The 17,118-nt window shown below is 26.4% G+C and overlaps 1 protein-coding gene across 2 annotated transcripts; it reads right to left on the minus strand.

The window, feature by feature from the left end:
- Window positions 1-7,510: 7,510 nt before the first annotated feature.
- On the minus strand, window positions 7,511-9,795 carry LOC107019890 (LOB domain-containing protein 42-like). Of its 2 annotated transcripts, XR_001456775.2 has the most exons (3): window positions 9,542-9,795; window positions 8,301-8,981; window positions 7,511-7,754 (listed from the first exon to the last, which is right to left on the minus strand). XR_001456775.2 is itself a non-coding variant. In XM_015220251.2 (2 exons), exons 1-2 carry the CDS (start codon window positions 9,729-9,731, stop codon window positions 8,410-8,412), a joined length of 762 nt encoding a protein of 253 aa, XP_015075737.1. In that variant the 5' UTR covers window positions 9,732-9,795; the 3' UTR covers window positions 8,080-8,409. The 2 variants fall into 2 exon arrangements, 1 of the variants encoding a protein (XP_015075737.1); XM_015220251.2 differs by lacking the exon at window positions 7,511-7,754 and having other exon boundaries at window positions 8,080-8,981.
- Window positions 9,796-17,118: the final 7,323 nt, after the last annotated feature.

A 17,118-nucleotide genomic window follows, 5' to 3' on the forward strand; every position in this document is an offset into this window, starting at 1 on the left:
TATATATATATATATAATTTTGTGTTTTATTTTAAAAAGTTACTTAAATACTACTCTCTCCGTTTTAAATTTTGGTTGTCATATTTCGACTAGATATAGAATTTAAGAATGTAAAAAACATTTTTAAATCGCGTAATCTTAAACTCAAGATAGACAAATGTACCAAGATATCCTTAATAGATATTCATTTTGAAATGAACTAAAAAGAAAATTGGAACAACGGATGAATACTATATATCTGAATTGAACCCAACTATTAATGTATACTATTAACCTAAGACTATTATAAAAATCTATAAACTTCAAATTTCGAAATAGTTGCCTGAGTTATTTCGTTGGTGAAATAAGAAATGATATTAATCTCACAGTTAAATGGGAGATTATGTCATTCAAATTTTGATGGATAGGATAATAGATAACAATATTGTATAATGATATTAGCAATTTCGTATAGAAGTTTGGATAACTAATCCAATGAAATACACATATATTTATTTATTTCATCTCGTTTGTTACACGAGTTCTAATAGTACAATTTTAAATTATACGTGTCACTTTTTTCTTATGATACTTTCGATATATATCGAGAAAACTTTTAAATGATCATTAATCTCTAAGTACACGAGAGTGTTTGGATATTAATCATATATAAGTCATATTATTGTGTAATAATTAACATAAAATGTGACTTTTAACCTAATTATTAATTTAGAAAAGATTGAAAATGTAAAAGTTTGAAGTTGACTGGCAAAATGATTTAGAGTGGACCTGCTAATATTAAATATAGAGCTTGGCATTTTCTCATAGGTCTACGTGGTTAACATGCCTACTTGGACCCATCAGAAATAGAAAACGAACACGAGTTCAGAATTTAAAGTTTTTTTAAATTTTTAAAATATTCGCTAAATTAATATTAAAATAATAATTAAGTTGATAATTAAATAAATATAAATATTTGATAAATTACTTAATATTAGTACAAATCAATGTATAATCTGCCTAAATAAATGGATTAGTCAATAGCTTGTTCGATCATGCTAAAATTCAAAGTTTTTATTATCGAGGTATTAGACCAGACTTTTAGGATAAATTAATTGTTTTTGAGTGATAATACAACTATTTTGAAGCTGAAAAAAATAGTTTTCTTTCAAAAATACTTTTTGAGATTGGCCAAACACAAATTAATACTCTATCATTACAATTTTCAAATTGATAATGAGCCAAATATATATTATAATTTTTTTTATATATATATTTTACAAGTACTTTTTGAACTTGGAAGATTTTAAAAGCTTGTTCGAAAAGATCTATAAATTTGAGCGGGTAATTTATGAATTATTTAATATGACTTTGTTTAGTTATTGATAAAATTTAACTCAATCAATCGTATTGATAATTATATATATATTTTTTACAAGTACTTTTTGAACTTGAAAGATTTAAAAGCTTGTTCGAAAAGATCCATAAATTTGAGCGGGTAATTTATAAATTATTTAATATGACTTTATTTAGTTATTGATAAAATTTAACTCAATCAATCGTATTGATAATTGCAAATCGTTTTTACAGATAGAAAGTGAAATTGTTTTTTTCTTCCTTAGAATGTGACAAATGATGAATGATTGATGAGTAACTCAAATGCACACATACACTTTTTCCATAAAATTGACTCTTCAATGGTCCTTTTATTATTTTTACTTAAATTATTAGCACTAAAAAAATGAAAATAAAAAGTACATAAAGGGGACCGGCATTCTCCTTTGGGAATAAATTTTTGGACACATGACTATAAAGTCTCAAGGTTAAAAGGACATTAAAAGGGAGGACAAAAGACAACTTATTGTTTGGATATTAGGTGGAAAAATATAATTTTTTTTAAATTTTTATTATTATTATGTTTCTTTTCTTTGATATTTTTGTGATAACTTTATTTTTGTATTTTTTTAAATTTATTTTGGAAAACATTTTGAGTGAATCAAATACGAAATATCTATGAAAAACAATCTTTGTATCATGGAAGATAGGATAAAATTTGCGTATTTATTCTTATCAAATTTGACTTGTGAGATTATACTGAATTGTTGTTGTTGTACTTGTGATAAATTGAATGGTTGATGAGTTTTTTAAAATTTAGTTTTACACTGGCTCCAATGACTACTATACCCTTGACAAAGATATATAGACAAAACATTAGTGAAAGTGGTTTAGAAATGCCGAAGCTAGATTTTTATAAATATTTGATCAAATTCAGTAACTTTGCTTTTTCGTGATTTCTTCCAAATTGCCAAATTAGGGTAGCTAGTGTCAATAAGCAAAATTGGGCTCAATGATGCCATTTAAAACACCTAATCCATGCATAGAAGCCCATAATGAATGGGCTTTATAATCTAAATCTAAGTCAAGAATCTTAGTTCCAAAACCAATTCGAATAATTGGTCCAATAGGCCCATTGTACAATAGCACATGTATACAAGATTTCCTTCTACTTTGTATATATCAAATTTGAAGTTGATTTGAATCAATTTCTCAAAGCAACAAAGGCTAAAAGTGGTCTCACACATTCGAACTGCTTGAACTCCAATCTTATCTATGTTACATTAACGCACACAAAAGGAAAGAGAAAACAAGCGACACAAAGTGGAGCAGTGGGAGGGAGGATCTACTTGGAATTGAGAGTTAGTGAATCACAAGTATGACATTGACTGAGGAAAGAAAATTCCTTACAAGCCAAAGGTATATCTTAGACCTTCTAGACATCATGTTAAGTTGATCACGAGAACTTGACCACAAATTCTGGTACTCCTTAACTTTTTGTAAAGTACGACCAATATTAAATAAGAAATTCTGACGATTGAGGGCCATGATTTTACATTAAAATTCCGATGAATCATCAAAAGTTATCCTGGAGCGAGCTTTCCGATTCTGGCACGGAGACCATTTTCCTGAATCTTTTCTCAATACATTTAAAATTTTAAAATAAATTTTTCATGTTATGTTGTTTTTTTCCTTTATGTTATAGCAAGGGAAGAAAATAACATAACATAAAAATAAAATAAAATAATCTCTCTTGGCATGATTGGCTATGCCATCACTTTGTTGGGAAGTGTTATTTACCTACTTCCTTAATTATTATGCTTAATAATATTAATTATTGTTTTCTAGTGATTAACCCTCTTCAATGATTGTTCAATTTTATTTTCTTTTTTAAAAAAGTACTAACTCTTTTATGCTGTGAAGAATCAACACTGCTCATTAAGGCCCTTAATAATAATCAAACAAGTCCTTATCAAGATCGTAATAAAGCACTTATCCATTAAATTATCATAATATGGCTATCACTAATTATTAAATATTAATTAAGCATCTAATAACTAATTAGGGTTGAAATGTCTAATCCATAGGGTATTATTTTATTCTAGTTATGCGGGGAAACTTCACCGTTTTGCTAATCTCTATCAAATTCAATCTGAAATATTATTATATTATTAAATTGCTTGATTAGTTTAATTCAAAAGCTTAATCAAGATACTTTACGTTTCCTATTATCCACTAAACAAATTTACCTCATTTTTTAATTAGTGAGTAATAGTAGTCTTAGTGCAAAGGACCTCTTAATTAATATTGAAAAGATAGTGATAATAGCACTTTTGATCCCTAAACTATTGATAAATTCTTCTTTTAATCCTTGTGATTTACGACTCAACGATTCACCTTCAATTAATCAAAATATATGTTTTCGGTTTCTTTATATAGAAAATAAGTTATATTTGACTATTTATATATAGAATTACATTACCGTTAAATATGAAGTAGTTGTATAAAGTAAAAACACATAAATAATAAAATAGTGGAACAACGAATAATTATGATACTTTTTCTCTTTGTGAATATATACGAGTAACGTGATTTAAAATGTTCAAATTCAATTCACGGAAGGTTTAATGTGCTTAGAGACTAAAATAAGATTATTTTTTTTTCAATTACTAAATGACCAAATTAAAGGATAAAAATGTTGATTAATCAATTAATTTAACTCTTTCTTTGAGGAAAGTTGAATTTACAAGTCGGGAATCACGGTTTGCACGTCATATTCAACAAATGGAATTAAATAATTCTTTTAACACGTAATATTTTATTTAAGGAATTACAACTTGCATTTCTTTTATATTGGTGAAATAAATATATAAATAAATAGGAAGAAAAGTAAAAGTTTTCTTGTTATATTTTTTATTAATATAATCTATGGTGGACTATTAGGCAGATTCAAGTATATACCCTCAAAAAAAAATGGAATCCATGTCTGATGACTTTGACAGATTTTTAAATTAAGGAAAAAAAAAGAAGAGAAAACTCTTTGTTAGTTGACCTTATAATAAGAGTATTATCTTTTTAATAAACATACTAATGATTAAATAATTAGTTAAGCCAAGCAAATTGGATGATTTGAATATAAGTTGTGATCCAATAATAAGATAGATGATAAACTTGAGTGAGAGTAAATACCAACAGGCACTACATCAAAAATATTATTAACGGCAATTAAGAATTAATTATCATAAAATATGTGTTTTCAGTGGTAATTAACACTCTTTATATATGTCCGTAAAGCCTTAAGCGTAATTGATTCTAACGATACTTAACTAGTGTCAATAAAGACTGTTAAAACTCTTTATTAATGTCAGTATTTGTTATCGCTAATTAAAAATTGATTCTTTTTTTTTAGTGAAATGATCAGACCAAGTCAAATTACATAGGTCATTTCTTCATTTTATTAGATTTTCAGTTATCGGAGTTTGATTTTTTGATCTAACTTTTAATTATAGGGTCTCCATTCTAGATTTATCATAAAATTGTATATTAACTTTCATTTTTATATATAAAAAATTATTTCCTAATTTATATGATGCTATTTTATGTGTGTTTTGTTAATGTTCTACCATTTATGTGAAAAACAGCCCACGCACAACTCTCTATATATTGACTATAATATTGATTAAAGTATATTAACCCTCCATGATGTATTTTAGTGCTAGAGCTGATGTGTTTTTGTAATTAGATACAACAAATAAATATGACACTATCTCTGATATTCGAAATATAATGATTTTACTAATTAATTCGAATTTGTTTGGATGTATAGATTCATCAATTGAGTAAAATATCTTTTAATTTTATAAAGATCTATTTAAATAAAGCTCGAACTATATTACCTATGAAGGAGGAAAAGCAAGTAAAAGTTAGAGTAATAGATTTATTAAAAAAAAATGTATATGACATTTTAGATAAATAGACTTACCACAAGTCTATATGATATATATGCATATTTTAGGCTCAATCATAATATAGCTCAAAAGACATATTTACAATTAAATCGAACAACAAATATCATGATAGTTATAAAAATTCATAAGAAATAATTTTTGCATAATTAAAGTCTCATCACAGCCTCAAGATTCTATTGCTATATATCACTCCTCCTTTAAGGAGTATTTTTATCCAAGTATTATTCTAGGGTCAGCGCTCTAATAATTTTTTTTTAATTTTTAAGAATTTAAATTCAAAATCTTTAGCTAACAATGAAATGATCTCAATCATTTCATTAAAATCTATATTATATTATTATTTCTTCGTAGTTTTGACTATGGATAATTTTTCTAAAAAATAAAAGAATAATTATGTAAAGTTGATTATGTCCGAAAACTAGCTAATTAGTGATTTTTTTATTAATTAATATATCTATGAGGCGACCTGCCAAAGCAAATTTTTAAAAAATATTAAGAAATTTTTTATATTAAATAATATAATTGGATTACCAAATCATGGCTCCACATGTTTGTATAATGGAAACTTGAACACAGCGAATCTAGATACTCTCTTGACTTCAGCTTGTTAATAAAAAATAATCAAACTCTTTGATTAACAATTAATTATTACATAATTAATTAATACTTAATATTAATAAATCACTTCCATGCCAATTTTCGTCACTCATGCTGTCATCTTATAATTTATATAATTTTTAAAGAAAGCTTATGCCTGGCACATGATTTTTTTTTTCAACCATAAAAACTGCAAATTGTTGTTGGAGGTTAGAAGATGAAAGCACTAATCTTTACTTGAAAATATATTTTAAATTAAGGACTTAGGGTGCGTTTGGTATGAAAGAGAATTTTTTTTTTTTTATGGAAATTAAGAATTTTTTTGCTTATATTCTAGTGTTACATAAGCATAAAGAAAAAATTTGCCACAAATGTAATAGTATAATTAATCAGAATTTTTAGTAAAAGAATTAAAATATAGAGAAATAAAAAAGACAAATGATATAAATTCATCCACACCTACTATACAAATACATAAAAAATATTATTTTAAATTATAGATATACTATAAATATTAGACAGACAGGTCATATATTTTTATATAATTTAGATAAATATCGTAAGTGGGGTGTGGTTGAAATTGGGGTTATAGGGTAGAGGGAGATTGGGTTTTAGGGATAGGGAGGAGACAGTGATCAGCTTGATTGTAACTTATCGAACTTGTTCTCTTAAGCTAACACAATTATTTTTTTAGAATACTTATTTTCTTTACAAAAATATTTTCAATATATCTTAACTAACCGAATATGAAAATTTTGAGAAAATATTTTTCTCTATACCAAATATATATACCTTTAGTGTTTGCAAGAATATTATATGATATTGTAGATTTTTTTAATTTCAAGTTGGATTTGGAATATATATGTTATATGTGACAAACCAACAAGGCTTGGCAACAAGTCAGCAATCCATAATGCCATTGTTTTTATACTCTTTCTTAGTTGAGAAGCCTCCAAATATCATTTGAGTTGAAAACATTCACAAATTGTTGGTTAGTGCATAAGGTACCAATTAAAACTTTAAGCTAATATAATAGAAATAATATAATAATAGAGAACAAATATTATAAGGTATGGTTGTATGTGATGTAAGCTATTAATTAGCAATATAATTGGATATGTTACATGTTAATATTATAATTAGTCAACTTTCTCCCCTTACACCATACCACACGCACCATTTTTAATTTTTGTTTATCATCCCTTCTATGTTTTTGTTTAATTAATTCGATAAAACCATTTTAAACTTGCATTACAATTGGGGGAATATTCTTTATGCAAATTTTTCGATTTATTACTAGTCATCTTTATATATCTATTTCAATTAATATATGAGATACACTTTTATTTTTGTTTCAATTCACGTGTTAAAAGAATTAGAGGGCAATTTACATCTCGAATTCTATAAATTTGTCCTTTAAACACTTAAAAACCTGTTATCATGGAATTCAGAAATCATAAAATTCAATTCTGAATCAACCTTAATACCAAAAGACAATTAACACAATTTTTTATCTCGCATTTTACTCTTACTAAGATTTTTTTTTTAATTATACAAATGTTACGAATACATATATCCAAGTCTTTATTATTATTATTATTTTAACTGTAATTTAAATTATGTCACGTAAATTTTAAAAATATTTTTATTAATTGCGTAGAAACACCTAAATTCTTGGGAAAATGTCCACAACAGCTAGTCTAGCATATTCCTCATGTCTATGATCCATAAATAAGGCAAAAGTAAGCATAAACTTTTGTTTCCTCAAAAACTTGGCAAAATCCAAACTTTACTTACCCATTGCATGCATAGCATTTGTTGACAAAATTTCCTCCATGCATCCACGTGTTCTTCATTATTTTGGCCAATCAAAATCTAAGAAAAATATAAATCTAATTAATTATATTAAAGCGGAAACAAAGATAAAATTCAAAAATTCAACTTAATTAATCAAAAATATTAAATGCGATTAAACTCATAGAGTAAATCCCAAGGTTAGTTATAATTTTGTTATAGATTGTTTCAATTTCCTACTAAGATAACCAAGCAAAGACAAATTACAATAATAGCTTTCTATCGATACCTTATTAGAATTGTGATTTTAAAGATTCGATAAGAATTAAAATTAAAATTTATATACAAAGTAGCAAGTACATAACATAAGGATAATAATAAGTGCAATATCTTTAAAAATACACAATTTATTGCAACTAGTCATTGTTAATTAGATACTATATTATTATTAATGATCACTTTGTCACTAATTGTAACAATTTCATTTCGTACATTGATCGATCACCAACAACTCTACATAATTACACTTCTTACCTCTTATCTATTTGTATAATATATATGCCTCCAAAATAAAATAAACCAAAAACTTAGACAAAACAAAAACAAAAACAAACAAAAAAAGATTACCATTAAAGAAAGGAAACCATTTTTCCCTTTACTAAAAAAGCCCAAAATGTTGTGATGAATTCAATGATTCCGTCAATAAGAGCTCTCGAGAGTCATCGGCCTGTTATTATTAAGCTGGACTCATCAACCCAAGAGTAAGGTCTAATCCTAGGAGATCACCATCTTCCTCCAATTTTACCGGGTCAACCCGGTTCACCAACAGGGTCGGTTCAACCGTTTCAACTGAAAACGAGTCATGACTTTGTGAGCGTTTGATCATCTCATCTTCTATCTCTTCAAATTGATCCCATCCCGTTATACTGAATTTTAACGGGGGTTGATTCTTCAACAAGTACTCTTCTGCTGCTTCAGCTTCCGCGGAAGCTGAAGCAACAGAATCAAAAGTACTACCCTTACGCTTAAGCCTGCCATTCCTAGTTTTGACTTGTTGGTTATCCGAATTTGTTGAGTTATACTTTGAAACATGTCGTATGTCACATCCTTTTAGCGGTACAATTTGATCACTACTGTTATTATCATCATCATTATTAATCGGTACTTGCATGATTGTTGATCCTTTGAGTACCGATTCGACAGCGTCCTGACAACGCTGCCAATTGCCGGAACACATTAACCCGACTGATCCGTTTACCGGATTAATTATCCGGCCACAAGCCTCGTACAATAAAGACCTAAATATTGCTGAGAAAAAGGGAAAAAAACTATGTTAGTATTTTTTTTTTATTTGCATGCATACCTATTCGGACAAATTCAAGATTTAAATTTAGAAACTTACAAAAAGAAAATTTAACATGTATATATAAAGAATTCGAGATAAAAGTTATTGAATTTGAATGAACTACTTATTCGGGACAAATTCAAGATTTAAATTTAGAAACTTACAAAAAAAAATTTAACATGTTCATATAAAGAATTTGAGTTAAAAGTTATTGAATTTGAATGAACGGAGTAAATCCAATTAAATGCTACTTTGTGCCATTTTTTTAACGATCTAGCTTTTGTATAAATTGTTAATATATTTAAAATTAAATCACAATAATTAATAAATAAAAGTTGTGGTACTAGAAAAATTGATTCCATTCTTCAAGTAATATGAAGGTAATTAAAAAAATTAATTTTGTTTCTCTCTTTTGATCTATAAAAGAAAAAAAAATAGCATAGTAATAGAGGTTCATATAAAATAAATAATCTTAATAGCTCAGTGGATAGAGTATCGAGTTTTTGCAAAAGAGAAGATGTACCAGGGCGGAGATGTTGGGGTCCAGCATTGATGAGATTGATGAGTCCAGCCCGGCCGTAAAATTTGGCGAGGAAGACAGTAGCGTTGGCTTGTGAATCAGGTGATTTGATCCATTGAAGAGAGGGTCTTAAACTGCAATTTTCACTGCAACCTTTTCGAAGAACTCGACAACCATTGCAGCTCATTCTCATGATTTTTGTTTTTTTTTAGAGAGAAAAGAAAAATAATGAGCAAATTGAAGAAGAAGAAGAAGGAAAAAATGTTTATAGTGAAGGCGGAGAAATGGAGAAAAGGGGTATTTATCAAAGGAGAGAAGAAGAAAAAGGTGGGGTGAGTGAGTGGGGTGGGTGGGGGCTTTATGTCATGTTTGGGTGATCAAGTAATACCTGAAAAACAGAAATTTTTTCTTAGTTTTTTTATTTTGTTATTTTTTTTAATTAAATTATAATAAAAGTTCTCCCAATATTTGGGCTTCTTTATGGGTTTCACCTAGTCTGCCTTTTATGTGAAAAAGAATAATTGCACACATTAATTTTAAGTGACGCTTTTCGAATTTTAAATTTTAAATAAATTTATTTGTATTGTAATTTTTTATAGATTTTTTAATTATTTAAATTTTTAATTAGTGTGATTTGTAGTATTTTTTACGTAGATTACAAATATATAAATTTTATTTTTAAAAAATTAAAGATTTCATGCATAAATTCTCGATCAAATTTAAACTGTTTGACTCTCGAAAAATAAAAAGTTTCATATAAATTGAAACAGAGAAAATAATAAATTTTATCGTTTTTAGATTTTACTTGTGAAATTATGTCGCATATATTCTATTATTATACTCAAATTTTATTTTCAAAGAATAATGAGATTTATCTGTATTTTGACGGATCATCAATCATGAAATATTAAAATAATTTTATTTCGTTTATATTGTTATAAAACTTTTGAAATATGTATCATGTATTTATTAATCTTTATTTTAGTAATTATAAAAACTTATATTAATGAGAAACTTTAATCCAATTTATTTTTAGATTAAATAATGTATATATAAAATATAATTATAGATTCGATTAATTAGCTTATCATAAAATACAAAATAAATTGGTTCCACGTCTAATTAAGCCTTGGGGTATCTAGAAGACATTTTAAAAAGTGATATGTTATTTTCTTTTAATAATGAGTAGATAATTTAAGATAGCATAATCGTTGATTATAGGCTTAAGCGAATAAAATTATTTTAAAATTAATAATTTGTGAGTATGTATAAATTTTGCGAGTCCAACTTGCCTTACTTATTTATAATTCAGTTTAATTTAATCTGTTTAAATTTATTTTAATTACTATATTTGATACCTTTTATGTTAATCAGGCACGAATCCATATACACTCAAAAATTAAGATGAAATTGCCTTAAAAAAATTATGTCATCATCAAAAAAGATGTATAAAAGTGTGTTAAAATCTTTTTTTGAAGAAAGCAAAGTCTAAGATATTCCACACGATCCATTTTTTTATAAATTATTTAAAATTTATATATATAATAAAAACAATAAAGAAACACCCGCAATTATTCAGTCAAAGGTGAAAAACAGACTGGTTCTAACAATTTTTTAAAAAAAAATTCACATTAAAATATTATTTGACTTTAATTATCTTTTTAAAAAAGGTTTGAAAATTTTGTGGATGTGTTAGCATTTTGAAGTTAAAAAAAAAAAAAATCGACATACGTCATGAACCTCAACGGAAGGGTTTAATTAGGCTAGTGATGAAGTTGCCACAAAGAACTTATTATAAATATTAAAATAATGAATATAGATTATAATTATATCTTATTCGTCGATATAGTAACTTAGTAATCAATAAAAAAAATTAAAAATTATAACATTTTAAAATTATATGATATTTATATTTTAAACTAGAGCCAACAGATATTTCATAAAATAAATCGAGAAAATAAAAAATGAATCTACCTAGATAAAAAGCAACACACGAAAAATTTGATGAAGGCTCAATGTCATGAACTATGTCTTCTTCGAAAGAGGTTCAGATGAATCCCTCGATTTTATCTCACTTTGACTCGTTAATGACGTGTCCATACGTTGCAAAAAAAAAGATTCCATTTCGAAAAAAGAAGGTGCGCGTGGAAACCACGTGAAGAATAAAGGAACATCGTGCGATTCGCCACATAATGTCACGTAAAACACCACCCCACCCCTCATGGTCTTGGGCCCACCTAATTCTCCCGGTTTAAAGGAACTTTGTTCCCATAAAACCGGCTATTATTTAAAAACCGCTGATTCGTTAAACCGGGATTAGGAATCAACCCGGTTTTTAATTTCCCTCTGTGGGCGGCCCTATTTATTTAGTTTTGAGTCATTTATTTTTTTGTTTTTATTATACCAATGCTTATCCTAATTGCCATTTGTTTGGACTTGTCCCCTTTTTTTCCCCTTGATTTTCTACGATATTTATATCCGGATCAGATTAAATTTAAAATTATGTAAGTAATAATTTTAATAGTTTTTTTTTAAAAAAATAATAATTTGGACGTGTAAGAATTCTTTAGATTGTTTTCACATGTGATATCAGAATCATCGTTTAATGAAAATAATAAAATTGATGACATACAACTTGATCAGATGCATTTAACTCGGTTACTCTACTATTATACTCGTACATAAAAAACGAAGTTGGTGAGCTTTGGATCTTTGTTGGTGGTCACAAATACGTAATTGATGTAGATGACGCGTATTTAATCTCTAAATCAAATGAAGGTGGTCACATCAATTTCTCTAGTTAAAAGGAGGAAATTTGTGGATGTGTATAAGCAAAATTTCATATTAGTAGATGAAACTTATCTTAATTAAAGGTATTATTATATATTCTCAATGAAAATTTAGCTCAAAACGAATAATATTTCATTACGTAACTAATATCTTTTAAAGCTTATGAATTTAGATTTAGCTAAATAAACTACTTATATATATTAAATAATTTTTGTAACTCAACATAAATCAGATTTTAAAATTATTGAGTTATATCCGATCTGTAACTTCAATTGTGTCTAATAACTTTGTGTCAAAATTAAATTCATAGATATATTGTATTTTCATTGATTTAATTATGCATTCAACTTTTTAAATATATTCTCTTATATTGTTTGTTTGTTTTAAGAAAAAAGACTAGACTTCCTCTTTCGAACTTTCAAGTACGCTTTATTTTTCTTCTACGTAACTATAAGAACTCCATTAAGTGGTTAATTGTGATTTATCAATACTAAATTTTAGATTACAAAGAGTTGGATTAATTGCTTTTGGTATGGTCACAATTGGAAATAGCTTCATTATTTTCTGGATTATCTATATTTATGCTAATCTTGATTAATTAACGTACAACATGAAGTTTATTGCTTTTTTCGGACTTTTATGATATTTTTTGTTTGTAGCCATGGGTCATGGAAATCCCATAAGGTAGCTAAAGTACATTTACTTTTATATACATATATATTCACTTCGTCTTATTTTATGTGACATTTTTAGATTTTGATATTCAATTAAGTCTATTTTTTGGACTTCGATCATGCAAATGAGGCGTTTTGCTAGAGTTTTCGAATAATTTTCACTTTATTTTTAATTTACAGAGTTTGGAATTAAGAAAGGACGATTGTGTCTGGTTATACTCCCTGCTAAGAATATTTGGATTTTGGAATAATATTCATGTTTGAATATATTTAAGGGCAACTTTTTCATATATAACAAACATAAATTCATATTTGTATATTATAGTAAAATTTGCATAATTGCGTTTCATAACAAACTTATATATGTATAACTCGTTATACATATACAATTGAAGCGAATTGTATAAAATGAATTGTATAAAACGAGAAAGAGAAATTATATACAATTTGAATTGTATAAAACCAGAAAGCGATAAACACAGAATTGAATTGTATAAAACGAGAAAGAGAGAAATTATATACAATTTGAATTTGTAAAAAACGAGAAAGAGAGAAAGCCAAAAAGAGACTTGTGCATGGAATATACAATTGAATCGAATTGTATAAAACGAGAAATAGAGGATTATATACAATTTGAATTTGTATAAAACGAGAAAGACAAAAGAGACTTGGGCAGAGAAATATTTGTATAGTATAATTTTAAGTGTATAGAACGAAGATATATGTATTTGCATGCGTTTATACAATTTTTTCTTGTTTTATACAATTACAAAACAATTTATACAATTCTATTGTATAAAGCGAGAGAGGCGAGCGACCGGAAGCAAGCGAGAGAGGGAGAGTGGTGAGCGAGAATATGAGGGAGAGAGGGACCGACAAACAGTTTGCTATGAAACACAAATAAATCAAATGATAGCTACTATATTTATTTTATATTATTAATTTGTTATTCTACACAATTATCCTTGAATTTTAAATACATTTTAAAGTTAATTCAAATCAGAGTTATTCAAATCAAGTCATGAAAAGTTATCTCGGAACAAAAGTGAATAATTTTTATGGTTAAATAAGTCCAAAGTGTCCCCTTCACTTTCTTGCTTTACTTGTAGTGTGAATAAAAATTATCATAAACTAAAAAACAATCCATTTTTATGATAATGTTAGTTTAATCCTCGTGTTATTATTGTACTTATGCAAATAAAACGTGTCAAATATACAATATGGTTATTTAATGCTTGATTCGTGTGCAAAAAATAGAAAACAAGACTATAGTTTTTATTATATAAAAAAGGCTTTTCACTATATATACAAATTGAAAAGAGATAGTTAAAGCTCAACTAATATTCTAACTTACGAATGGAAAAGTCCCATTATTTCTTCTAATTAAATTGAGAAACTTTGCAAGAATGGGGAAAAGAATTAGAAGTTGTTAAAGTATATACATTTTGTTCTCTTTCTTGGTTGATAATATTATTTCTATAATTATTTGGTATCTCAAGTTATTTACTCAACTTATTCACATTCATATAATGTAGGGTATCGATTAAAAGGAAACGCTAGCTCCTTACCACAAATTTCTTCTTTCATGGGGATCGTAGGGTTAGAGGTAATTTGGTAAAAGGAATTAATACATCCTTGTCACCTCACCCTTGATGATGGATGTGTGGAACTATAACACGAGTTATATATTTGAACGAATTCTGTAACTTTAGTTCAAATTTTATATTTATCTTACAAATATTTATTGGATATGTAGAACTTACGTATTTATTTAGAATACATCACCTAAAAAACTAGAATCCTAATTTTTAGAATTTTAACTTTGTGGATTTAGATTTAACATTCTACGATGTTCCATCTAGATTTAGTAGTTTTAAATAAATTATCTGTATTAATTAGCTTAGGAGCCTGATTATGATCGACTATAAAATAACTACGTCTGATTATGCGTATTTGCTTGATAGCGGAGAACAACTATCGTACTTGTCGTAGAATCGAGATTATATCGTTTTCAACTATCAAATTTGACGTAGAATTGAGATTATATCGTTTCCTTCCTTGGGTCTTCCGGTTAAAACTATGATAAAAAAAATATTTACCATTTATAGCAATAACATTTTCTTTTTCACTTGACCACTTTTGATTCATTTATAATACAAGTTTAATACATATTACAAAGAACAATTTATTATTCATATATAATACAAGTTTTAATGATGGATAATACATTATAACACATTTTAATACACTTATAATACAATGTGACAATTTTTTACCAAACAAACATAATATATTTCAAAAACAATTATAATTCAAATATATTGCATACATAATTCACTTTTAATACATATTACAGATTTATCACAATATTGCTATAAATGGTAATAAACAAAAAGTATCGCTAAAATCAGTAATTATTTTTAAAAATGTATTAATTCATGTAATTTTTTCAACTTTGAGCCTCTAACTACGGCCCATTTCAAAGATTAATTTGGGACTCATTCTTACAGGCCTAGAAAGATACTAAAGCCCAATTACTTGATCACAATAGTCTTTTTCATAAATTCTGTAATTATTAGGGGAAATACATTGATATATTGGTGTCACTATTTAAGTTATCTTCTAAGTTTACAAATATTTTTATAAGTATATCTAATTAGGAATAAATTTAAATAGTCGATGTCTGAAATTTCCTCATTTTTGCCTGAAGTATACACATATGATACATGATATATGGCTGAATTTAAATCTTCAGTCAAGCAAATTTCAGCACCACACATCTGATTTTTGTTGAAACATGATACAAAATTAAATAATTTTAAGAAACAAAGCATAGGGTTAAAATCGGTTGTCTAAATAGTCTACTTGTAAAAAAATTTCAAAATGTCAATATTTTAGCATTTAAGAGGACCCATTAGCAACAATTTCAATATTTAGTAAAAATGTCATTTTAGTTTGTTATGTATCTTATTTATGTTTTTATTATTTATTTTTATTTAAAGAATATAATTAAAAGGAGAAAATTAAGGGGGGAATATTTCAAAAAAAGGCAAGCATCCTTAATTTTCTCATCAGTTACATTTTCAAATAAAATTTAAATTTTGTTTTTTTTCTCCAGAATTTTTACCTTTTTAAAATTATATTCATTCCACAATATATTCTATTTATATTTGTTATAATTTTTTATTAGTTTGTATTCATTCCAATAGGTATGCCGAATTTATCTATATAGTCATTTAATAAATATATTTGTATTTTCATTTATTTTTTACCTATATAGCTATTTTTTTCTTCAAAAATCCTGTATGTATTCATTTCAATATGTATTTTATTTGTATTTCTATTTATTCTAGTTTTTATTTAGAATTTTGTATAATAATATATAAAATACAAAAAATTAGTATGATGAAAAAGTGAATGAAATATAAAATTGAATATTTGGTGTACTCATTCTTAAATAAAATACATAACTAGTTGACGTACCTTTAGAATAAATACAAATTAGAAAGAAATGTCAAATTCAGTTGACATACCTTTATTAGTTTGTATTCATTCCAATATGTATGTCAAATAAAATGTAGCTATTTAAGAAATACATTTGTATTCGTATATATTTTTCACTGTGTATTTATTTTTCTTTTCAAAATCTTATTTCCTTTTCTAAGTCGTATTCATTCCAATATGTCTATTATTTGTATTTGTATTCGAATACAAATAAACTAATAGAAAGTTGTTCTTCTTATAAATAAAATACATAACTAGTTGACATACATTTGGATGAATACAAATTAGGGACAAATACAAGATTCATAAACCATGCAACATGAAATTTTTAATAAATACAAATATTGATAGTATACATAGTGATTTGAATACAAATTAAGAAAGCATACCAAATTCTAAAAAAGAACTATAAATACAAAACAAACTAATAGAAAATTGTTCGACAACTATCCGATCTTCATCGTCTTTTTCAAGATCCTCACGAGTAGACAAAGATTCGGCATTTGCTTTCTGAATTTGAGGAAGGTTTTGCACACCAATGAGTCTTGTAAATGTTCTTACCCTCTTTCTTCCCTCATTTTAGCAGCGGATCATACATTATACACTATTTGT

The sequence above is a fragment of the Solanum pennellii genome, chromosome 5, assembly GCF_001406875.1.
Source record: "Solanum pennellii chromosome 5, SPENNV200".
NCBI lineage: Eukaryota > Viridiplantae > Streptophyta > Magnoliopsida > Solanales > Solanaceae > Solanum > Solanum pennellii.

What these genes read in the sequence shown, in the direction of transcription:
- LOC107019890 (XM_015220251.2), bottom strand. Translation starts at nt 9,731, where the DNA reads ATGAGAATGAGCTGCAATGGTTGTCGAGTTCTTCGAAAAGGTTGCAGT. An exon ending in ACCCCAACATCTCCGCCCTG is followed by an intron (nt 8,982 to 9,541) that starts GTACATCTTCTC and finishes CCTTTTTCTCAG; the next exon opens with CAATATTTAGGTCTTTATTG.